The 26,499-nt window shown below is 16.4% G+C and overlaps 4 protein-coding genes and 1 pseudogene across 4 annotated transcripts, besides 1 other annotated feature; 1 reads left to right on the forward strand and 4 right to left on the reverse strand.

The window, feature by feature from the left end:
• Positions 1 to 4,370: 4,370 nt before the first annotated feature.
• On the reverse strand, positions 4,371 to 6,383 carry PRSY57_1200200 (serine/threonine protein kinase, FIKK family; the record flags this gene model as incomplete). The annotated part of the gene is made up of 3 exons (XM_012908434.2): positions 4,371 to 4,448; positions 4,604 to 6,154; positions 6,309 to 6,383. 3 exons carry the CDS (start codon positions 6,381 to 6,383, stop codon positions 4,371 to 4,373), a joined length of 1,704 nt encoding a protein of 567 aa, XP_012763888.1.
• Positions 6,384 to 8,676: 2,293 nt separating this feature from the next.
• On the reverse strand, positions 8,677 to 9,925 carry PRSY57_1200300 (exported protein (PHISTc); the record flags this gene model as incomplete). Its single annotated transcript, XM_012908435.2, has 2 exons — positions 8,677 to 9,636; positions 9,779 to 9,925. The coding sequence occupies 2 exons, from the start codon at positions 9,923 to 9,925 to the stop codon at positions 8,677 to 8,679; spliced, it is 1,107 nt and encodes a 368-aa protein (XP_012763889.2).
• Positions 9,926 to 11,837: 1,912 nt separating this feature from the next.
• On the reverse strand, positions 11,838 to 13,765 carry PRSY57_1200400 (exported protein (PHISTb); annotated as a pseudogene; the record flags this gene model as incomplete).
• Positions 11,838 to 13,765: a sequence feature.
• A 2,318-nt stretch (positions 13,766 to 16,083) lies between these two features.
• PRSY57_1200500 (PHIST domain- and DNaJ domain-containing RESA- like protein) lies at positions 16,084 to 18,941 on the reverse strand (the record flags this gene model as incomplete). Its single annotated transcript, XM_020115013.1, has 2 exons — positions 16,084 to 18,585; positions 18,729 to 18,941. The coding sequence occupies 2 exons, from the start codon at positions 18,939 to 18,941 to the stop codon at positions 16,084 to 16,086; spliced, it is 2,715 nt and encodes a 904-aa protein (XP_019970166.1).
• A 5,579-nt stretch (positions 18,942 to 24,520) lies between these two features.
• Positions 24,521 to 25,562, forward strand: PRSY57_1200600 (exported protein (PHISTa-like); the record flags this gene model as incomplete). Its single annotated transcript, XM_012908437.2, has 2 exons — positions 24,521 to 24,712; positions 24,864 to 25,562. 2 exons carry the CDS (start codon positions 24,521 to 24,523, stop codon positions 25,560 to 25,562), a joined length of 891 nt encoding a protein of 296 aa, XP_012763891.2.
• Between the last annotated feature and the right edge of the window lie 937 nt (positions 25,563 to 26,499).

A 26,499-nucleotide genomic window follows, 5' to 3' on the forward strand; every position in this document is an offset into this window, starting at 1 on the left:
TAAATATATATATATATATATATATATATATATATATATATATATATATATTATAGACTGCTCATATTTTCATGGTACATATTTACTATCGTATAAATATATTATTACAAAATAGATATGCAAATATATATATATATTACAAATATACTAAATATTATTATTACATTTTATTTTTTAAAACCAAAAAAAAAAAAAAAAAAAAAAACAAAAAGAAAAAAGAAAAAACAAATATTATTACATACAACAAATTTAAAAATACATCATGTTTCACGAAAATAAAAACCTATTTAATATATATTCTTATTATTATTTATTATATTATATGAAATAAAATAAAATATCTTTTCCATTGTAAATTCTTAAATATTATTAATTAATTATATTATATATATATATATATATATATATATTTATTTATTTATTTATTTATTTATAAATATATTATTTTGTTTTTTTTATTTTTTATAAATTTTTATCATTTTTTTTTATTTCTAAATATTATTAAGAATAAAATTAGTTATAGAATAATACATTGAAAATAAATAATAATATATAAATATTTAATAAATATATTATAAAAAGAAAAGAATATAAAAAGAATATTAATTTTTTCATTATAAATATATTATTTTACCATAAATGAATTATTATATATATTTTAATATTTTATATAAGTGTTTTCTCTTTTTATTTTTATATAATATCGTATTTCCTATATCGCATGTTCTTACGTAATTTGATTCAGATTATTTCTCTTTTTTTCATTTTATTTTTAAAATATATTATTTTATTTTTCTACAATTTTATATATATAAGAGAGCATATATTATATAATTTAATTAATGATACTTAAAAAAAATATATTAAATGAATATAAGATTCTTTCTAAAAATATTTTCATCAAATATTAGAATTAAACTATCTATATATATATATAAATGTCAATGTTATTTTATTTTTTTATTCATGTACACAAGAACATTTCATTTAATATATATATATTAATGCATTCAATTTATTTTTATTCTTATGAAAAGTATTTTTTTATTTATTAATTTATTTTTTACATGTAATTTTATATTTTATTTTTCATATATTTTTTTTTTTTTTTTTTCCCTTTCTTTTATTCTTTAATACATTTTTTTAAAATATATTAAATATTATTTTTTCATAATATAATATAATATATATTTATAAATATTATATATTTTTATATAATTATAATATTTTATATATTTTTCCCTTTTTTTTTTTTTTTTTCAAACCTATTTTGAATAAAATATAAATTTCAAATTGTTCTGGACGCAAATATCATTTTATATATAAATAGTTTCTAAATATTATTTTATGATTTGTTTTTTGTATGTTTTATTATTATTATAAATATATATAATATTAAATCTATATTTGCTTTTATTATATTTATTTAATTTTTAGTATTATATTGATTTTCATTTAGATGTTTTGTTTTTTTATAATATTTAAAAATATTCTTTTTTTGATTTTACAATATTCTTTTTTAGTTTTTTTTCTTTTTTATTTTTAAATAAACTTTATATATAAACAAGGAAATATATGTACAAGTTTATACAGAAAACAAAAGTACTGTTTTCAAGCAGTTGATATATTTTTAATAATTATTCCCTTAATAAAATATAAATAAATTTGTATTAGTTTTTTCCTTTAAAAAAAAAAAAAAAAAAAAAAAAAATCATAAACTTAATTATATAAATATATAATATAATAATAATAATAATAATAATAACAATTATAAAAGTACAGATTTTTATTTGTAATTTTATGTTTTTATATTTTTTTTTCTTGTATTTCAGATATTTTTAATAAAAATTATATATCACTTTATTCATTTTATTTCATAAGACTTTTTTTTATATATCTATAAAATTATTATTTCTTTTAAAAAACAGAACAAACAAACTAACAAAATATTTTAATTCTAATAAATAAATATAGTTATATTTATTTTCAATGAATCAAATTATTATATATATTTCCCTTATATATATATTTTATATATGCGTACATTTATTTTACATTATTTCATTTTATGTATTTATTTTTTATTAATGCTTATGATTATATTATTCTAATTCCTTCTTAAAATATTTTATAATTCATAAAAAGAAATAAAAATCATTTTATATTAATTTTTAAAAAAATATCTCCGATAATTATATTTTTTTCTTTCTTTTATAATACGTTCAATCAAACAACTTTTATGTTTATCATATAAATGTTCTTTAATTTTTTCAAGAAAGTATATAAAACTTTTGAAAAAGTTAATTATATCTTCAGCTTAAAAAAAATTTCTTAATTAAATATTAAAAATTATTAGTATATTTCATTTCCAATACTTCTTAAAGGGCTTTTTTTTTTTTCTTCCTACGAAAGGGGATAAATTCATCCTCATCATCTCTTTTTTTTTTTTTTCTTTATATTCGATTTAGATATTCTTTTGCATATATTCTTATGTCATATATATATATATATATATATATATATATATATATATATATTAACGACATATTTTTAGCAATGTGAGTTTACTTATTCCATTAATTTGTAATATTACTCTTTGAAGCAACTTTATTTAATGTATCCAATACATTATATATATTTCTTCTTTGATTCATTTTTTTTTTTTTTTTTTGATAGATTATTATAAATTACATTTTTATATATTTTTACGTCTTTTTTATTATTTCCTTATTTAGCATTTTCATAAGTAATATTAGAAATTTCCCTAATAAATTCATTCATTGTTTTCTCAATATGCATATAATTTTTCTTATCTAATCATTTTGTTCTATCTTTGAAACCATTGTATTTTACTACTGTCTAACAAATGAGGATAATTTTCTTTACTCATTTATGATATAAATATATTGAATACATATAATTACTATTTATTTTTTACTGTATATTTATATTCAATGATATAATTATTCTCAAAAAAAATAATAAAATATATAACAAATATATAAACATTATATATATATATATATATATATACATTTAAGTAATAGAAATGATATTACCTCTATTATTTGTTCCATTCACTTAATGTCAAATATATCATTAACTTGTTATATACTCAAAAAAATAACAACCAGAAAAAAATACAACATCATATTATACTTTCTTTTTCATATTTTTCATATAAATGATATATTCTACTCATTTTTCTATTGTTCATATTACTATTGTTTGCTAGCTTAAATATAAAACAACCATGTTCATTTAATAATAATATCTATAACAATAGTATAATTAAATGTATTATTAAAATATTATACATCAAGTAGAATGCCTCTATTTATTTATATATTATAATTTATATAATATTTCTTTCGAAATGAAAGAAAAAAATTATAACATTAAAACGGTTAGATTATTTTATTAAATAAATAACAAAATGAGTTACTCCCTAATTCATATAGTATGAATTCAATATGTTAATTTATAAGATAAGTAACACAAAAAAAAAAAAAAAAAAAAAAATTATAAAATTCATAAAATGTAATTGACAAATCTTTACAAACTTTAGAATATTTACCTTATAACAAAAAATAAAAATATATTATACATTTATTAATATGTGTTCTTTTTGGAGAAAGTATAAAATGCTCAATTAAATTTTTTTTAATAATATATATTATATGTAACACATGTACCTATTTATGTATGCTTTCATTTTCAAAACATATATATATATGAAAGTATTATAGAATGTAATTTTTAGTTTTTATTAAAAATACATTATTTTATTTTTCTTTTTTTAAATATTTTAAAAGAAAACATAAATAATTCATTTTTTAGCACAATAATATTATCAGATTAATATATTTTTTTTTTTTTTTATTATTATTTTCTCCAAATACACACGAACATATCCCTCATACATTATTATAATTTAAAAACTGTTCGGGGTAACATTTATTGATGTGAAATTAATTACATTAATACTATATCCACAAATCTTTAATTATATAATCATAAATTATTATTTTTTCTTAGAGTCATGTTAATTTTTTTAAAAAATTTTAGTAAAAAAAAAAAAAAAAAAGATAAAAATAAAAATAAAAATAAATAAATTATATTTTATCATAATAAAAATATATATTGAATTTTATTTTAATAATATACATTTTATTAATAAAAATTTATTAAACATAAATAAAAATATATATATATATATATATATATATATATATATATATATAATAAGCTACACAAAAAAAAAAATAAAATAAAATAAAATAATAAATATATAAAAAAAATAAATTAAATACACAACCATAGAATATACATTAATATACATTAATATATATTATTATATATACATTAATTTATGTTTCGTTAAACCATGGGTGTGTCATTAAATTTTTTAAATTCAATTTTTTCCTGCATTCTTCATTCATCAATTCCTAAAGGTAAAATGAAAAAATGTATAAATAAATAAATATATATATATATATATGTGTGAACACATATTTTAATAACAATATGATAAAAGTATTCATAAGTTCTTCTTCATGAACATTACATTCAAGTTCATTTTTTTTATTGTATTATAAATTACCTTAACTATAAATTTGAAATCTCTTGGCCATGATTTAGCTGACGGATAGCAATCCAAATTCATATTGTTTTCAAGAAAAGTTGTAAAGTTTGCACTTTCAGATGGAAAAGATGTTTTCCACATATGGCCACAGTTCCAAATCCATATGAATAAAACTCCTAGCATAAAATAATCAGCGTGTGAAACATTAAAATAATATTCTTTTCTGAACCTTTGCATAGTAATCGTTTTTACATGTTCAAAGGGATCTGTTATATTTTTTTCTTTCAACTTTTTTCGAATTCGCCAACACTCTATTGGTGTATATTCACGTTTTCCTACAGTTGGTACGCATGATTCAAATAAGTACACTTTTTTTTTTTTTCTTTTGTGTATATGTCTTAATTTATCTGAATAAATAGGTGTACTTTTAGCAAAATCACATAAACGCATATCATAATCATCTGTTATTAATACATTTTCAGAAGTTAAATCTAAATGACTTAAACCTGCACTATGTAATCTTACTAATAAACGTAAGCATTTATAAAGTATTTCTTTTTTGAATTCATCACTATTTCTTACATCAGATTTTTCTTCTGTAAATCTTTTATTAAAATCAAATAAATCCTCACCAAATAATTCAGAAACCATAACAATATATCCATCCATATTGTTATTTATGCTTTCAATTAACATATTATTAAACTCATATATATCTTTAAATTTATATTCTTCCATTATATCATGATTTACATTTTTTCCATCATATAATATTTTTAATAATTTAGGTGCAATACCTGGGTGATGTTCACTTAAAAAAGCTAAAGCAACTCCTTCCATAACATAATTCTCTGCTTTTACTAAATATTCTCCATCGTATTTTTCCATTAAGTTAAATTGTTTTATCCACCATTCAACAGGTATCCTTTTTATAAATAATTTTACTTCCTTCCTATGGTCCCCATCATCTGAAGGAATAACTGTTTTAAACATTTCTTGAACCCTACCTTTACTTTTATTTTCACCAATTATAGGAATAGATGTTAATTCAAAATCTGAATATTTTACTCCATTTATCTTAAAATAGTCTGAAAAACCTAAAAAGTTTACTAATGACTCTTTACCTAAATTCCAATTATAAATATAATTGTCTTTCGATTCGTCCTCTTTTAAATTAGACATATATATTATATCATTATTTTCTCCATATTTATATGTACTTTCATAATTATCAAAAACTTTTTTTTTCTCTACATTTAATATATTTAATAAATTACAAGTACCTTCTACATTCTCCTGTTCTAAATTATTATACTCTTCTTCATTCGACCTTTTCTCTTTTTTAAAACATATTTTCTTTTTCTTTCTTATATTATCTTTAGATATTTTTAATTCATCATCTTTAACATCACACTTATTTATGTTTCCAAATTGCTTCTGACCAAACAACTTATTACCTTTGTTATTATCAGAGTTCACGTGATGCTTACTGTTTTCAGATAAACATTTTGAAGGTCTATCAAATGAAACTAATGATTGAAATGTTTTAAATTTAATAAACTCAATATCCTATAAAATAAAATATATATATATATATGTATATTATATATAGATAGACCACAAAATAAAATTTACTATTTCATAAAATATATATAATATAATATGATACGATCTACTTAAATAAAACTTTCATATATTTAAAATATTTTATTCTATATCTTACCAAGAACAATAAATACAATAACCATAAAAAATATAACATAAATTTTATACAGAACATATTTCTCAAAATATACATTTTCTTGACCTTCTATTCTTCTCATAGTATAATATTTTAAAGACATTAAAAAAAAAAAAAAAAAAATTTCAATTATATTGATGTAGTCATTAGTTAAATTAGATTTAAATATATATTAAAAAAAAAAATTAAAAATAAAATAAAAAAAAATAAAATAAAAAAATAATAATAAAATAAAATAAAATAAAAACAAAATAAAAAGGAAAAATTTCCAAATTATTAAATATATTTTTATTATCTGGGGGTCCTACGATATATATAATAATTAGAACAATTCATCTTCATATATATTTAATAATTTATTTTAAGTACTCAATTTGCTTTTCTCATTTTTTTTTATAAATTTTAAGAACATGCTAATTCATAAAGCAAATATTTTTTTATATCATATATATATACATATATTAAAATCAAATAGAAGGAATTCGTAAAAAAAAAAAATATAAAATAATTAAATACATATAAATATACATATATTAATACATAATATATCCATATATATATATATATATATATATATATATATATATCAAATTAATATAAATATGTTTTTTAAAAAAATTACATAAGATAATAATGTTTTTTCTTTTTTTTTTCTTTTTTTTCTATATAATATAATCAATGTATTTATTTTTTTTGTAAGGTCAAAAAATTTTACGAATCCATCATATTCAATAATTATATAAACAAAACACTCTCCTTAAAATTATATAATATATTTATATATATATATATATATATATATAAATATATATAATATATATAATACAAAACAGGACTAAATAAAATTATGTTTTCCTTTTATTTTTTTAAATAGCATAATTCTATTTTAATATATATGTGTATTTTTCTCAATTTTATAAATTTATAAAATAAAAATTAAATTAAAAAAAAACAAAAAATTATTCGTTTTGAAAAAATGTAAATATTAAACTTTAATAAATAATTATTATAATGCTCTATATGTTTTTAGAACAAACACATTGTCATAGGAACAGAAAATTAATTATTAATAAATAATCTATATTTCATATAATCATTTTTTTATAAAAATTATATTTGAATTTGACTTTATATTCTTTTGTATTATAATTAAACATTTCATTATATTATATCAATATAATATAATATAATATATATATATATATATATATATATATATATATATATATCAAGAACAATCGTTTTAAATACTTAATATTTTTCTGCAACTTTACCAAAAAAATGTAGTACAATATAATATTATTTAAATAACAACATAAATACAAGATAAAAACATAGATAATGATATATATTATATATATATATATATTTATAAATATATGTATTATTAAATATTTATTTTCATAGCATTTTTTTATAAAATATACTAATATGAATACAAAAAATATAGTAAATTTATTTTTATATGTATTATATATTTATTATTATGTAAAATAGGATAATATAAAAAAAAATTAAAACACATATTTTTTATAATTATATATTACATCTTGGAATAACAAAATTTTTCTTTATTTTATTATTATATTTGCTTTTTAGAAAAATAATTCCCTTTTTTTCTTTTTAATATTTATAATAATATATATGAAAGTTATAAAGAATATGTTTTTTTTTTTTTTATATTTTAGCATCATTAAAAAAAGCATTAATAATTTATCATAATTTGTAATATAATTATATATAATATATATATATATATATAAACTATTTACATATTTTTTTTATTTTTTTTTATATTTATGTATGATTTTATTATAATTTTCAAATATATACGCGATTTTGGAATAATATTTTTTTTTGTCGTAAAATGATTAAGATTATTTTTTAAAACTCAAAGGAATTATCTTTTAACTGATATAAAAAGTAAAATTTTAAAACTAATAAATAAACGTATTCCAAAAAAAAAAAAAAAAAAAAAAAAAAAAAAACATATATATTATATATTTATATATATATATATATATATGTGTATCATATAATATAATGATACAAAGTAAATTTAAAAAACTAAATGAACAAATTGTAAAAAAATTTATTTTTTTTCATATATTATTAATAATTTAAAAAAAAAAAAAAAAAAAAAATCCTAATTATACTTTTATTATACAGAATATATATCGTGTATAAAAACTTTTATACATTTGTGTTTATTTCCCTTTTATTATTTTTTTAATGTTTATAAAATTGTTTTTTGGAAATGAATACAAATAATATGTTCATGAATTATTATCATATATATATATATATATATATATATATATATACAATTGTTTTATATACTTATATTATTTCATTTTTTATAAAACTTTTGAATTAATACCTTCTTTTTTAAAGATTTTTTGGAATAATTCGCGAATTTAACAGAAATATTTTCACACCACATGTTACTCATCATTTCTCTGAATTTTTTCCATGTATCTTTTAAAATATTTATAGTAAGTAATGTATTACGAGATTCACCATCTTTAATTTTTCGAATATTTTTATAAAATCCTTTTTCTTTATTCAAATAAAATTCATGAACATCATTATAAGCTTTTTTCCATGTTTTTAACTTATAATCATCTGGTATATTATATTTATTTGCTAATTTTTCACAATAGAGATATAGTTGCCATTCCATATTCAAATATTTTTTTCTTTCACTTTCATGTACATAAAAATATATAACATATAATTCCTCCATAGTCATTTTACCATAATTCTTTTTTATATATTCCATTAAATCATTATCATTTGATATATGTAAACTATTACTTTTATAATACGCATCAAAATTTAAAATTATTTCTTCATTATTTATAATATCATCATTATCACTTATTTCGTTATATTCTGTAGGTAACTTAAAACTATTCTTATCATTTATATTATTATCCTTATCTTCAACATTTATTTTACTACCTGTAGACCTTTCATATGTATCAAAATCACATTCATGTTTAAAATAATTTGCATCATCAAAAGTATTTTTACCATCAAAATTGTCATCTTCAAAATTGTCAAAATCTTCAAAATTATAATCATCTTCCAAATTGTCAACATCTTCCAAATTGTCAACATTATCAAAATTATCTAAATGCCTATCCTTATTTGAATATGTATTATTATTACAAGCATAATTTAATTCATGGTTCTTCTTTGTAAAATAAACTCTATTAGCTGTATACAATTCACATAACATTTTTGAATATTTTCTATCTAAATCAAACTTTGAAATACTGTTCTTCTCATGAATACATAATACATTCTATATAAAAAGAAAAAAAGGAGAAATTAATAAAATAAAATGTATACATAAAAACATGGTATTATTTATAGGACGTTTTTAATATATATATATATATATTTATATTTATTTATTTATTTATTTTTATTTATTTTTTTATTACTATATATAGAATATATATTATTCCTAAAATAAATCCTCTTGGTTTTAAAGTTATTAATAACCTATACATTCTTCTTATATACATATTACATCCTCCCGTACGCTGTAACGTTTTACAAACTTGCTTCTTAACATTTTCACCATTCATATGCACATAAAATAACTTCTTATCAAATATATTTTAAAATTCAAGAGACAAAAATTTTATATATTTTTTCATTTACATATATTAAAAACCAATAATCACAAAGTAACAAATGTATTTCTACCTTTTGCTCAAATGAAACATATACATCATATATAATAATATAAAGCAATATCCTCTTTGTATTAAAATATGTAAATATGCATAACAAAAAAAATAAAATATAAATTAAATAATTATAATAAAAAATAGTGACTATATTTTTTTAGAATTCATATAAATTTCTTATATTTATATTAATTATATAATAAAACGTCTTAATAAATTAAATTTAAATATTATTTTTACTATTACTGTTATTTTTTTTAATTTCAATATTTATAAATCTGAACCATACATGAAAAAAATAAAAAATAAATTAATACAATATATAAATTAATAAAATAAATAAAAAATAAATAAAAAATAAATAAACAAAATACTTTTGCTCATAAGAACAGAAGTAATTCTAATATTATATTATATTTCATTATATATCAAATATATATAATATATATATTATTTATTTATTTATTTATTTAGATGTATTCACTTTTTTGTATCACATAAAAAAAATAATATTTTATATATTACTAAAATATTGCATTACGTATATAATAAAACAATACGTATGTATATTTTATTATTTTTCAATAATATAATTATATTATTAAAATATCCATAATATATATATAATTAAAAGAATACATATTTTTATTTTATTATTTTTTAAAAATATAAAATATTATTGTTCCAGGGTTTTACATAATTTTTTTTTTTTTTTTTCCTTTTTTAATATTTTAATAATTTTTATATTTTAACGTAATTTAAATTATATAATAATATAATAACAATATTGCGTAAAAATATTAATATATGTGATATATTTACAATTCAATTTGTAAATAATATATTATAATAATAAATTACTATTTGTTTCCAAAATATTCATTACAAATAATTCAAAAAAAAAAAAAAAAAAAATTAAAAAAACATATATACTATACTATAATATTAAAATAAACATTAGTGCAATAGTATATTTAAATAGTAAATGGGAAATAAATAAAATAGCAACTATGTTGTATATATATATGTATATATATATATATATATATTGTTGTAACATCTTTATTTTTACAAAATATTTTATTCTTTATTAGTAATATATTATAAAATGTTTAATTAGAATGAGCCTATCAATTATTAAAATAATTTTTATATTAGAAAAATTGTTTTAATTTACTTATATATATATATATATATATATTATTTATTAATTGTTTTTATTGTATATCCGTATATTATTAATATACATTATAAAATCAATATAAATTAATTAAAAAAATTTATAAGTTTGTATATATAACTAGTTATAACCACTATTTATGATATATTTATGTGTGTTAAGTTATAAGTTAAATAGATAAAATATATATATATATATATATATATATATATAATGAATTAATAATAAAAAGAAATAATTTTAATGATTATTACAAATGATCACAAAATAGGAAATATTAATTAAAAAATAAACACTTCAATGTTTTATTATTTTCTATATATACAATAATAAATAAAAAAAAATAAAATAAAATAAAATAAAATAAAATAATACATATAAGTATATATATATATATATATATATATATATATATACTCCCTTTTAGACATTTACAAAAATCAAAGATATAAATTTAATTAAGTATAATTTTGTATTACTTAAAGCATATTACATTTTTATTATAATTCATATTATGAAGAAATTATAATATATAATTAAAATTTACACATATAAAAAAATATATCATTACATTTTATGTAGATATATAATTTTTTCTTTTTTTATATGTTATATTACAAAAATAATTTAATCTTCATTGTTGAAATATTTAATTATCTTTTGTTCCCATGTTTCTTTCATTTTCTTTCTGAAGTCATCATAAGAATCCAAACACTTATCAAAGTATTTTTCTGCATCTTTCTTGGATAATACATTAGCCATTAATAAGGACAAGAAAGATTTATTAAGAGATCGTTGCAATTTTTCTAATTCAGTTGTGATAATATTATAACATGATTTTAATACTCCTCTTGAACCTTCTACTTTTACTTTATGTTTTGCACATTGTTTGCGATGAAAATCACTTAATTCATTTTTGAGCATAGCTACTTTATTTTTTTCATTAGAAGTTATTTTAAGTGCTATATTAGTAATGTCTTCTACTGAGATGAATTCTTCTAGTTCTTTAATATCTTTATTAATTGTATCTGTTTCATCCTTCTTTAATTTAAATACACCTTTTTCTTCGTCGTCATCATCATAGTCATCGTCATCATCATCAAGGTTTTCTGCATATTTTTGTTTATCTTCTTCTTCAGAGCTCTTTCCTTCTACAAATTCTTGTAATACATCTTGAACAATTTCATTAGCTTCCTTGACATCTAAAAATTCATCAAAATTACTTCCAGAATTTTATGGTACTGGTCTGAGATTATTTTTAATATTGCTTACTTTTTTTTTCTTTTCACTTGTATTTTCATCTTTTTTCTTTTCATCTTTTTTCTTTTCATCTGTTTTCGTTTCATTTTTCGTGGATTTCTTTGATTTTTTTGATTCCTTTTCTTCTTCTTCTTCTTCTTCATCTTCTTCGTCTTCTTCTTCATCTTCTTCTTCTTCTTCATCTTCTCCTTCTTCTTCATCTTCTTCTTCGTCTTCTTCTTCGTCTTCTTCTTCATCTTCTTCTTCTTCGTCTATATCTTCAATTTCATCTAAATTGTTAATGAAAATTTTCTTACATTCATAAAGAGCATAGTTTGTTAGAGCTTTCCATGCAATTCTTACTGAATTTATTAATGTTTCCAATTCTCTTTTATATAAAATCTCATTTTTAGACCAATCCTCAAAGATTTTGGTCAATCCTGGTAAAAGCTTTTGTGCTTTTAATGGAACAATACTACGACATTCATTTAATTTTTGTTCTTTATAATTATCTAAAATTAAATTCTTTTCTTTTAATGTATCGTAATAAGTACTTAAATCATCAAAATTCTTGAAAAATTTACTTTCTTCATTCTTCATCACTCTAACCCAGTGATTATAAGCATCATCTTTAAATGTTTCTGATAATTCATCTAAATCATCAAAATCTGCATCTAATTCGTTATCGGTTTTGTTATAAACAACTAGACCAAATTCATCTATATAAGGTATAGTACTATAGTTACAAGACATTCCATATTTTTTTATATCTCTAATTATTTTTTCTTCATCACTCAAATTAACTTTCTTTTTTTCTCCATATACTTCTTTTAAAAAGTTCAACATTTCTTCTTTACTTAAGGAAATTACACTAAATGCTGAGGACATATCTAAATCTAAAAAATCATATTCATTTCCATTATTAGCTGAAGATAATATTCTCGAAAATCTTGAATTCAAATAATGACTAGAAAATAAGCCGTCTTCAGGACATTCATTATTCTATAAAAATATAAACATAAAAATAAACATACATAAATATATATATATATATAAATACGTATAAATATACATATATATACACCTTAATTGCCTCATTAACATGTTCAAAATAAATATAAATATATAATAATAAGCACACTAACATTATATGTACAAAAAAATATATTATTATACAATTAAAAAAAAAAAAAAAAAAGATTTAATATTTCATATTTCAAATATTATATTATTATTATTACCAATAATGCAACAAGAACTCCTATAACAGATACAACAGATTTAAGAGAAACAAAAGACCTTAAAGCACTGTACATTTTATATTACTTTTCAAAGAATTAAAACAAATATATTTTCTAATTTATCTAATAAATTATTTATGTAATTTATATTTTTATTTTTTTCTAAAAAAATTCCAAAAAGAAAAAATATATATATATATCTATATACAAATAAACAAATAATATAATAATAATAATAATAATAATAAAAAAGAAATTATAATAATATATAAAAATATTTACTAACCCAAAGATTCTTTAAAAAAAAAAAAAAAAAAAAAAAAAAACATTACACAGAATAATATATATATATATATATATATATATATATATAATATTTTATATAAGCATTCCTTGCTTATTATTTTTACTTTTCCAAAACATGAAAAATAAAAAAATAATTAAGAAAATAATTTTTAAAAATTCAAAATACAAAAAATGTCATTTTATGGAACATTATATTTAAAATATACTTTAATCAATTAAAATACACCTTTTAATTATTTTGAAACAAAACCCTTTCCTATTAGATATATATAATAATATATATATATATTATTATATCTATATTTTATTATATATAAAAAGAAAAAATTCAGTTTCCAAATTTTTCTTATTTTTCTGAACTATAAAGAATATATTATATATATATAATTTTATACATAATAAAAAAAAATATTAAAAATATAGATATTACTGTATAATTGAATACCCAGAACCATTTATTAATGAATTTTTTATAAAATATTATTTTTTCCCCGGGGAATATAAAAAAATATGTGCAGTGTAAGATCTATATATATCTAGGATCTGAATATAAAGAGGTATCAATTTTCTATTTTTCTGATCTAATATTAAATTAATAGAATTATTTGAACTAATATTGTTCAAAACATTGTGGTATTTATTCCTTTTCTCATTTAGGTATATATATTAAATATATTAATTTTTCCTCTTTTTTTTCCATTCTTATCAAAATTTTTAAATTCTTATGAATTCGAATTATATATAGAATGTTCAACATTTTCACATTTAATATATTATATATTTTTTTTTAAATAAGAAACTATATATTAATATAATTTTATTATATAATAATTACATTAAAGTTTTTTTTTATTTTTTTTCTAGTGTTTAATTATTGAATATATAAATATATATAATATAATATAATATAATATAATATAATATAATATAATATAATATAATATAATATAATATAATATAAAATATGTAACCGTAATTCGTTTCTATTAATTTTTTTTTTAGAGCAATACATAAATATAAATATATTTATTTAAAGTTGGGAATTATATTTATTATATTTTTAGATTTATAAGAAAATTATTAATTACATATATTAATAATTTCTTTTTTTAAAAAAAAAACCATATGGATAATAGTAAAGATAGAAATGTATTTTTAAGGAAATTATTTAAATTATGTTTTTTATTTTAATCTTTCTTTCTTATGTGTATACTGTAAAAAAACTTAATTTTTTTTTTTTTTTTATTTAAAAATAGAATATATTTTTTTGTACTAGGATCTTTTAATTATTTTATATTTATTATTTTTCACAAAATATATGTATAAATTAATAATACATTATTAAAAAAATTACACATGAAAATATTTTCCTTTTTTTTTTTTTTTTCTTTTTGTTGAGAAAAATAAATGTATATTTAATAAGAATGACCTTAATTCATATATATTAATAATACATATGTATATATTATATATATATATCTTAATAAATAAATAATTTCCAAGAGTGGTATCAATTTTCTATTAAGCTATTATGTTGTAATAAATATTTACATTATATTTTTATAATAAAATAAATTAGTTCATATTTTATATTAATAATTTTATATCAAAAATATACGTCTTACATGGAACATATATAATAATAAAAAATATGTATAAATATATATATATATATATATATATAATTAATAATATAATAAAAAAAAGAAAGAAAAAACAAAAAAATCCGATGTAAAACAGGAACAAAAAAACTTTTTTTTAATTTCGTATATTAATATAAATAATGCATATTATTATAGACTTTTTCCATAATATATATACATTTCAATAATTATACGAACAAATGTTCATTATATTAATAATAGTAATGCACAAATAAATAAAAATATAATAATAATCAACAAAACAACATACATAAAACAATTAATTATTTATATCACTAAACAATATTCATCATTTTTAATTATATAAATTAAGTAGACAATATGATGAAAAATAAAATAACGGAAATATATATATATATATATATATATATTTATTTATTTATTTATTATTCATATTATTCGTTTTGGTTTTATATGCGATATCTACATATTATAAGCTCTTGCCTTTTCCATAATTTCAATTATATCCTTTACACTTATTTCCTTTTTACTCTTAACACTTAATGACCATTTCTGCATTAATTTTCCTAGAATTTGTAATGCTTCTGCTCGTTTTATTCGTGTATTTTCATCAACTCCCTCATCTCTTAAAACTCTACTAGCAACATATTTAGTAGTTTCTTCTATATCCCATAAAATTAATGTTAAAATATGCATTGTCATAAATCCAAAATATTTATTCTCATCTATTTCTAACAAGGATAATGTTTCTTCGGACAACATATTATCCATATTATAAATACCTGCACTTCCTTCATTATGATCGTTATCACTTGAACTTTTTTTTTCTCTTATAGAAGGTTCTTGCGGTTTTAAGACAGAAGAACAACTAAACATTCCAGAAAACCTAGATGACAACTTAGTCATTTTTGTTCTATTAGATCTATTTACATGTCTAAAAGATGCATTATATTTTGACATTGGTTCTTTTAATCGCCATTTTGATTTTATCTCACTTAAATATTTAGTTGCAACATTTTCATATGTCCATCCTATGGATCCTAAAATAGCATTTGAATGAGAGGATTCTAGTAAGCTTTTTATTTCCTTCTCCATTTCACACATCCATTCTTTATTATTATCTACATATGGTTGTATTCTTTCTCTTAACAAAAGAGCTAAAACAACTTCTCTTTTTCTTTGGTCATTTTCCATTTTTGCATCCATATCTTCAAATGGCGATTCTATATCTTCTATTAGTTTTTTCTTTTCAAAAGCTTCTTTAATAAAATAAAACAATTTTAATTCACCAACATAATCAGACATTTCATCTATACTAAACATTATCATAAATAAAAGACCGGGTTCTAATAAAAACATTTTTTCTGTTGCTTTTAATCCATTCTTATTATAATTTCTTCGTCTTTCGTCATCAGATAATACTTGATATGCTTCACTGACAAGTCGAAATTTCAATTTAGCTATACGATCACCTATATTATAATCAGGATGATACTGTAAAGATAAATGATAATAATTACTTTTAATTTCTTTTAATTCTGCTTTCGTATCTACATTTAATATTTCATAATATATCGTATTAACGGGTGATACTGTATTACCACTATGATTATTATAATTATTTTCTTTTAATAAATAATTCATACCATGCTCTTTATTATTTTTATTTTTTGATAAAACTTCTTCTGCTTCTATATCTAAAGAATAATGCATACCGGAATTAGTAGAACGAACTTGTTCGCTAAATATGAAATTTTTTGAGTTATCTAAAGATTTCTCAGATTCACTCTTTTCTTCAAAAGATCCATAGTCGAAAACATATTTACTATTACTTTTTTCCTTTTCTTTTTTTTTTTTTTCATATTCTCTTAATTCTTTTAATCTTTCTGACATTCTAGTGTCTATTGGGTTTCCTAATTCTGTCATAGTTTCTTCATCAACTTTACAAGATTGTGTTTTTTTTTCTTTATCAATATGTTGAGCTGTTCTACAACATTCTAAATAATTTACGGCTGATAAATTAAAATCTTTATTTGGTGAAATAGTTTCTTTATCTTTAATCTCATATGGATCATTCAAAAAGCAAAAAAAATTATGAAAAAATCCTTCTTTCTTTTTCTTTTTCTTCTTTTTTCTTTTTTCGTTTCCTTGTTTATTTGAATATCCATCTTCATCATCATCATCATCATGTTTTTTTAAATATAAATGCATAATAGCATTTTTAAAATCTGCCTCTCTTATATGTTTCATTTTCTCTATATCGTAAATCATGGTCATTTTTAATGCATATTTTAAATGATTCGATAAAGCCTTCCAAGCAATTCTACAGGAATTCACCAATTTTCGATATTCACTCATGTATAACGCTTTCTTATAATACCATACATTAAAAATTTTATATAATTCTGTTTTCATATGTTTTTCAATAATAAACAAAAATTTACTATAATCATTCCATATATCATCATAATCTCTTTTTAATATTAACCTTTGATATCTTAGCTTATCATAATATCTTTTTAACTCTATTACTGTATTACTATATTTTGAACTTTCATTTAACATTACTTCATCCCAAGAATCTTTGATATCTTCTATTCTATGCTGTTTTTTTTTCCATATCATTTCAATTTTCTTATCTATTTCTATATCTTTATTGTTATAGGTAACGGGAGTATAATCATCTATGTGTAAAATCACACCATAATTATCCCATGTTATATATTTATTTAAATTACCTAATATTTCTTGAATATACTTTAACATATATTCTTCCTTATTTTCAAAAACATCATCTAATTTACAAGGAGATGTATTATATAACAAAGAAAAGAAATTGCTAGTCAATGTTGTATTTACATTACTCCTTGAAATATTTATAGTTTCTGCTTCACATAAATATCTTTTGTCTTTATAACAATATGTTTCCCCATATAATTCATTATTATTAGGTATACATGTATTCTACAAAAAATTATAAAAAATATATTATATAAAAATATATATGTATATATATATATATATATATATATATATATATTTATTTATTTATTTATATTTAATTATTTATTCGTTAAAATATATACTACATATATTTATAAAATTACCAATAGTATAAAATAACATATTGCAATAAAGTATATGATTGTACTTATATAAATTGGAGAATTCAAAAAATTATTTTCATTTCTTATATTTTTTTTCTCTTTTTTTTTGTTATAATGCACATGTGCAGCATATCTATAATCCTCTTTTATATTATTGTTGATATCCAAAAGAATTCTTAATAAACTACGATATGATTTATTAAAAAATTGCATATTTTATTAATTTTAACATATAAAACGAATAAAAAATATATATTATTTATTTTTCTATTATAATTACTATTTTTTTAAAATAATTTTCTCCATATTTTACAAATAAAAAAAAGCAAAAATTATAATTAAAAACACATAAATATAAATAAATATATATATATATATATATCTAATTAGATAATTCAAAAAATAAAATAAAATAAAATAAAATAAGAAATTCATAAATAAAATATAATCTACAAAGAATTTCAAATTGTAAACATACTGAATATATATATATATAATATATTTATATTTATTTTTTTTTTTTTTTATTTAAATAAATAAATAAAATTATATACACTTAAGAATTAATTAAATAATAAATTGTTAATACAAATAATAAACATATAGAAATATATATATTATTTTCCATATATTCCTATATTTATCTTTTTTAATAAGTGTATAACAGTTGTTCTTTTTTGTTTTCCTTTTTTTTTAACATAAAAAGTATGTATATTATATACATAAATACACTATTATGCTTTTTGCATGTGCAAAATTACAATTTGTATTTACAACTAATTTCCTCCCTTTTAAGAAAAAAAATATATATATATAATTTTATATATAAATAAAATATTTAATATATATATGTTCTCATATTTTTTTCTTTTATTTTTTAGAAACGTTACAAGAATGATATTCTATTATTCTAAAAATATATTAATTTACATGTGCACAACATTAGGATCTATTTATATTTACATATTTTCCTTATTTATTCTAATTTTGTGAAAAAAAAAAAAAAAAAAAAAAAAGTATAAAATCAAAATGTAAAATATAATAAAAACATATTTTTTTACCAAAAAAAAAATAAAAATAAATAAAAAAAAATAAAAAAAAACAAATTTTAATTTTTATTTAATTTAATATTTTGCATTTTATGTGTTTTCCTTTTTCTTTTTCTTTTTTTTCTTTTTTTTTTTTAGAATATATGTATCTGTTCTATAGTTATATTTCTTATATTATCCAACTAGGTGATACTGGTTTTTGAAAAAGGAAAATAACAAAAATCCTAACCCCCATTTTAGGAAATAATCATAATAACATATAGGAAGAAAGAGAAAATTTTTTTATACATTTATTTAAATAATACTCTAATTTAATTTATATATATATATATATATAAATATATAATATTTTTTTTGGTTATTAAGAAAATTCGTTTATACCTTCTCTTATATATAAATATTATATATATATATATATATATAAAATAATAACACTTTTTTCGAAATGTGAAAAAAAAAACAAATTGCAATTTATAAAATTTTAATATTCTAAAATAATTTTATACTATAATATTAAATCAAAATAATATTAATTTTATTTTATTTTAGTTATTTTTTAGTACGACTTTTTCTATGATTAAAAATATAAAATAAATTAAAATAAAATAAAAAGGAAAACAACTAAGGTATAATATATGAAATAACACTTAAATATATCATTGCAAACATTTCTTTTTTTTTTTTTTTTATTTATTAATAAAACATAATTCTAAAAGATTTTTAAAAAAAAAAAAAAGAAAAAAAAAAAGGAAACTATTAAAAAAAAATAAATAAAATAAAAGTATTCCTTGTGTGAATATATAAATTATATTATTACATATTCAACAAATATATATATATATATTATATATATAATCAAATAATTGTAATCACAAAATGTATACATGTTGAAAATATCTATAATATTTAATACTGTAGTAATCACGAAATATATTTATATATATATATATATATATGTATATATTTATTTATCTATATTTTTAAAAGTACAGAATTTTCATATGAATATTATAATATATGAAATTAATCTTTTTCATTTCATTCTTTTTATATATAAATATTTAATCATATGAATAGTAATTTTAAATATATCTGTCATTTATAGGTTTCATATTTAATGTATTATCGTTATCATATAATATAAAAATATATTTTATTTCAAATATCTCATTCAAAAATACAAATACACACCTTTAATAATAAACAAAAATTATCCTGTCCATGAATAAATAATATATGACAATAATGTTAGGCATTATATTCATATCATTTTACAATTATATATATATATATATATATATATATATTTATATATATATTTTTTTTTGTTTGTTTGTTTTTCTTAATACTTGTGAAGTTCTCATAAAAAAGATTTCATTTCATTATTAAAAATATTCTACATAATCCAAATTTTTACAACATTTTACAAGTATTTTTTTTCAAATAGTTAAATAATGTCTTTCCTTAAATAAGTATTTTATAATATTCATTAGTTTTTTTTAGAATACCATAATATAAATTTCAAACCACTCAAAATATTCATATTTTCTTATAACATATTCCTCAATCTTATAAATCTATATCATATATTAAATAACCATAATTATTAATATAACAAATACAACTATCTTTATAGATAAAATTAATCATATTTAACTATTTATTTTATTATTTTTTTTTTTCTTTGTCTAATTATGACATACACAAATTATCATTTTATATTTTTAGTTTGTATAAAAAAAGGTAAGACATATACTAAAATTAAATTATATATTTTTACGTACGACAAAATATTCAAAATTTCATACCAAACAAAAAAAAAAAAAAAAAAAAAAAAAAAATTTCCCAATATTTCATTGATACAAATTTTTAAGTTCATCATTCTTTATATCATTAACATTGTTTCAGTATAAAATAGTGAAACATATATTAATATAATATAATATAATATTATGTTTTGTTTTGTTTTTTTTTTTTCTCTTTTTCCATTCTATATTTTATATACATATGTAGGTATTAATATATATATATATTTTAAAAGTATACAATTTTTGATTATTCATAAGAATATTTACCTTTTCCAATTTTTCTAACTTCAATAAGATTAAAAATAAAAATAAATGTATATATATATATAACATTACAGAAAAAAACAAATTTACACTCTTATAGAATATATGATTATCATCATGACATTTTCCTTTATTTTAATGTTTTTTTTTCGTCGTTTATAGTATAATTATTAAACCTTATACATTATTTAAAATACGGAAGGTGTATTTAACATATGTATATATATATATATATATATATATATATATATTATTCTTATATTTATGACATACCATCTATACAACAATTGCGTGCATTTTTTCTAATACACGGAAATAGCTAAGAATCATAAATATTTTTATATTATAAAAATAATAAAATTTCAATAAAAAAAAAAAAAAAAAAAAAGAGAAAAACAGAAAAAGTGAAATGAAATATAAGATAATAAAATGATATAAAATATATATATATCATGAAATTTCCTTCTTTTTTATTTTTCACCAAATATTTTATTAAAATTAATACGATTACTTTTTGAAAAAAAAAAAAAAAAAACTACGTATCATATAACACAATTATTTATATATATTTCTATATATTTTATACATATTTATTGTCCTTATAAACAATTTATTATTTTTTTTTTTTATTTTGTTGTTACTCCTATAATTAAAAAATAAAATTTTTGGATGAATTTTGATACAAAAATGGAATTAAAATAAAATAGAACATCTATACATGTTTAATTTCTTCAATTTTTTTAATTCATATTATTATTATAAAATTATGGTTAATCCCGCGAATATCTTTTTTTTTTTTTTTTTTTTTTTTCTTTTATATTAAAAAAATATATTATAATAATAAATAAATTTATACATATACATACATACATATATATATATATATATATATATATATATATATATATATATATATATATATTTTAAATAAATAATTCAAATAAATTATTTTACATAATACACAATAAATATTACACGAAAGAATGTAAAATAAAAGGAAAAATCATATTTTATATTAATTGTATTATGATGTATTATTATATATATTTATATATATATTTGATGGATTTATTATAAATATATTTTATATATAAAAATGTCTTACTATAATAATATTATATTTTAATTAAAACTCACAACATAAAAAAAAAAAGAACTAAAAGTACAAACATAAAATATTATATGATATAAATATATAATTATATATATAATATATTCAATATATTTTTATATTTGAATTTTTATATATTTAAAATATTTAAATATATATATATATAATGAAAGAAGAGATAAAAAAAAAAAAATAATAAGCATATAAAAGAAAAACAAAGTATTCTAAAAAACAAATGAAAAAAAAAATATATATATTTATTATCATATAATATTTATATAACTTATATATAACATTAAATTTTTTATATAAATTATATTATTATTTTATATTTAAATTTTGTACGTTTATTTTATAAGAAGAATTATATATTTTTTTAAAACGTTATTCTTATTTATATTTATATATTTTATTAATATATAATAAGCTAGCTTTTTTTTTTTTTTTTTTTTTTTTTCAATTTTGGTATTCTTTCTGTATATTATAAAAATCAACATATTTATTTTATATATATATTATATAAATAATATCTATAAACATATTATAATATATAATAATAATAATAAATGAAAAATATTTTTGTCAAAATCTCATAAAGCGTCCAAAAATAAATAAAATAAATAATAATATATAAAAATAACACAACCAATAATATATAAAAATAACAACCAATAATATATAAAAATAACAACCAATAATATATAAAAATAACAACCAATAATATATAAAATACTTATATTTTTCCTAATATAATAATATATTTTTTTATATTATGTAATATATATTGTATTCATTTCTTTTAATAAGTATTTTTTACTACTTTTTTATAGAATAAAGTTCATTAGAAATAATATACTTTCGTAGTTATATATATTAAAAGAAAAATTAGTTATATATATTAATATAATAACAAATTTATATATTATAATTTAAAATATATTTTTTTTTAAATCCAAAAAAAATATTATTATTTTCATAAATAAAATAAATACTAAAATTATTATATTTTTTACATATAAATAAATTAATAGATAAAATAAGAAAATCTATTAATTTTGGTTATATTTAATATTTATTATTTAATAATTATTTATTCCAATTATTATAAACATTTATATATATATTATTTATTTATATATATAGAAAGATATTAAATCTATTATTTAAATGTATAATAAACAAAAAGAAAATATACATAATTTGGTAGCTGAAAAATATATTTATAATAAATTATATATATTAAAATATAAATAAATATATTCTTAAAAATATAATATATTTATCCCAACATTTATATTGTCTTACAATAAGAAAAATAATATATACTATAAAAATATATATATATATATATATATTATTCTGAACATCCCTATTACCTATAATAGGTTGTATACCATTAAAAACATCTTTTTATGCCCCGCGTACACCAAAAAATTTATTGTATATATACTATTAAGCAAATATTTATAACAATTATTTCATTTTATTTTATTTATTTATATTATTTTATTATTTTTTCTCTTTTTATACTAATTATTTTAAAAAAAAGAACAAAAAAAAATGAGATCTTTTAAGAGACCCAGTTATATTTCAAATAGTGCACGTCTAAATAATAAGAGTGTAAATTCAAAAAACTGCACCATATATTCATTTGAACAAGATGAAGAAAATAGACGAAATTTATCTTCCAGATTATTATGTACTATGCATTCATCCATAACCATATTAGGAATTATATGTATCCTTATACTGGTAAAAATATAAATAAAATATATATATATATATATATATGTACCTTATTTTAATAATTTAATTATATACATTAATAGAAGAACATACAAAAAAACTTAAATATATATATATATATATATATATATATATATATATATATTTATTCCTTTAGAATGTTTGCTTAACTAAGGAGAGCTCATCATCGCTTATACAAATAAATTTTAATAATTCCAGAAAATTAGCCGATGTATCTATCTCTGATATCCCAAGTGTAAAACTTCATAATAGTTTTGATAATGTTAAAGAAGAATTTGAGAGTGAAAATCTTGAATATGAACAAGATAATGAATCTTATTATAAACATAATCCTCTAGAAGATTTACAAGATATAATGAATAATACATCTATAGCTCCCTTAGATGGAAAATATTATGATACCCTTCAACAATGGAATGAAGAAAAAATACAACATAAATTAGACAAATTAGATGATATACCTTCCAAATTAGATAAGCTTATAATATGGGCACAAATACAAGGAAGTGAAAGACTTAAAACATATAGTATGGTATACACCTTAAGAAGATTATTTAAATCTTTATTAAAGGAATATAATTTAAAACAAAAAGATAAAGAAATTGAATGGATTATACTCTGTTCTAATGCTTCAACTTCACAAATATATGAGGAATATAAAAATAATTTATCTTTCTATGCATTAATGAATAAAAAAAATGTAACAAAACAACAATTTATAGATTTTATTAATAATGTAATAACAAATTTCAGAGCTTTAAGAGAACAGGAATTTGATAATTTTCAAGAAGACTTATTTGAATCTCTTAAACCAAAAAAAACATTATATCAATAAATAAAACACATTTATCAATATATACTATATATATATATATATTTATTTATTTATTTAGATATATCCCTTAATTTGTAATTTATTTATTATTTATTAAACGTTCTTTTGTTATTTCATTTTTTATTTTATAGTATCCACACATTTAATTTTAATATAAAATTAATGAAACAATTTAACTAAGATTTATTTTTAAGAATGACATATAATAACATTCTTTCCTTTTTTCAAAGAAAAAAAAAAAAAAAAAAAGAAAAAAGAAAAAAGAAAAAAACGAAAACGAAAATTAAAATTAAAATTAAAATTAAAAATACCATTTTAAAAAATAAATTATAAATTATATTAATATATAATATATTCTTGTTATGAGAAATATAAAGTATTCGCTGTGGATACAAAATACAATATATACATATATGCACTTATTATGGACATAATTTATATTTGTATGAAATAAATCTTATAAATCAAGTTATAATAGAAGTATATCTTTTCCTCTCTATTTATTTTTAAACCACATAAAAACCTATTTCGTAAAGAAAATTATAAATGTTTATATTCATTCTCCATTCCAATTGAAATACAAAATTTTAAGTAAACATTCTTAAGAAAATATATATAATAAAATATTATTATTATATATATATGATAATCTTATTTATGCATACTTTCTTTTCTCATGTTCTTCTAATATATATATATATATATATATTTTCGTATAACATGCTCTTAACTTTTTGATACATGCTACTTACTTTTTTCCCCTCCTTTTCAACTAAATCTATGATATTATTCTTTACAAAACAATGAAATTAATACAAAACGAGCTTTAATGTTATGTGGTCAGAATAATTAAGCTTTAACAATAATGCATAAAGGTAAAAAAAAAAAAAAAAAAAAAAAACCACAATGTGCATGCACATATTAATATATATATATA

This window comes from Plasmodium reichenowi, chromosome 12 (genome assembly GCF_001601855.1).
Source record: "Plasmodium reichenowi strain SY57 chromosome 12, whole genome shotgun sequence".
NCBI classification, from domain to species: Eukaryota; Apicomplexa; class Aconoidasida; order Haemosporida; family Plasmodiidae; genus Plasmodium; species Plasmodium reichenowi.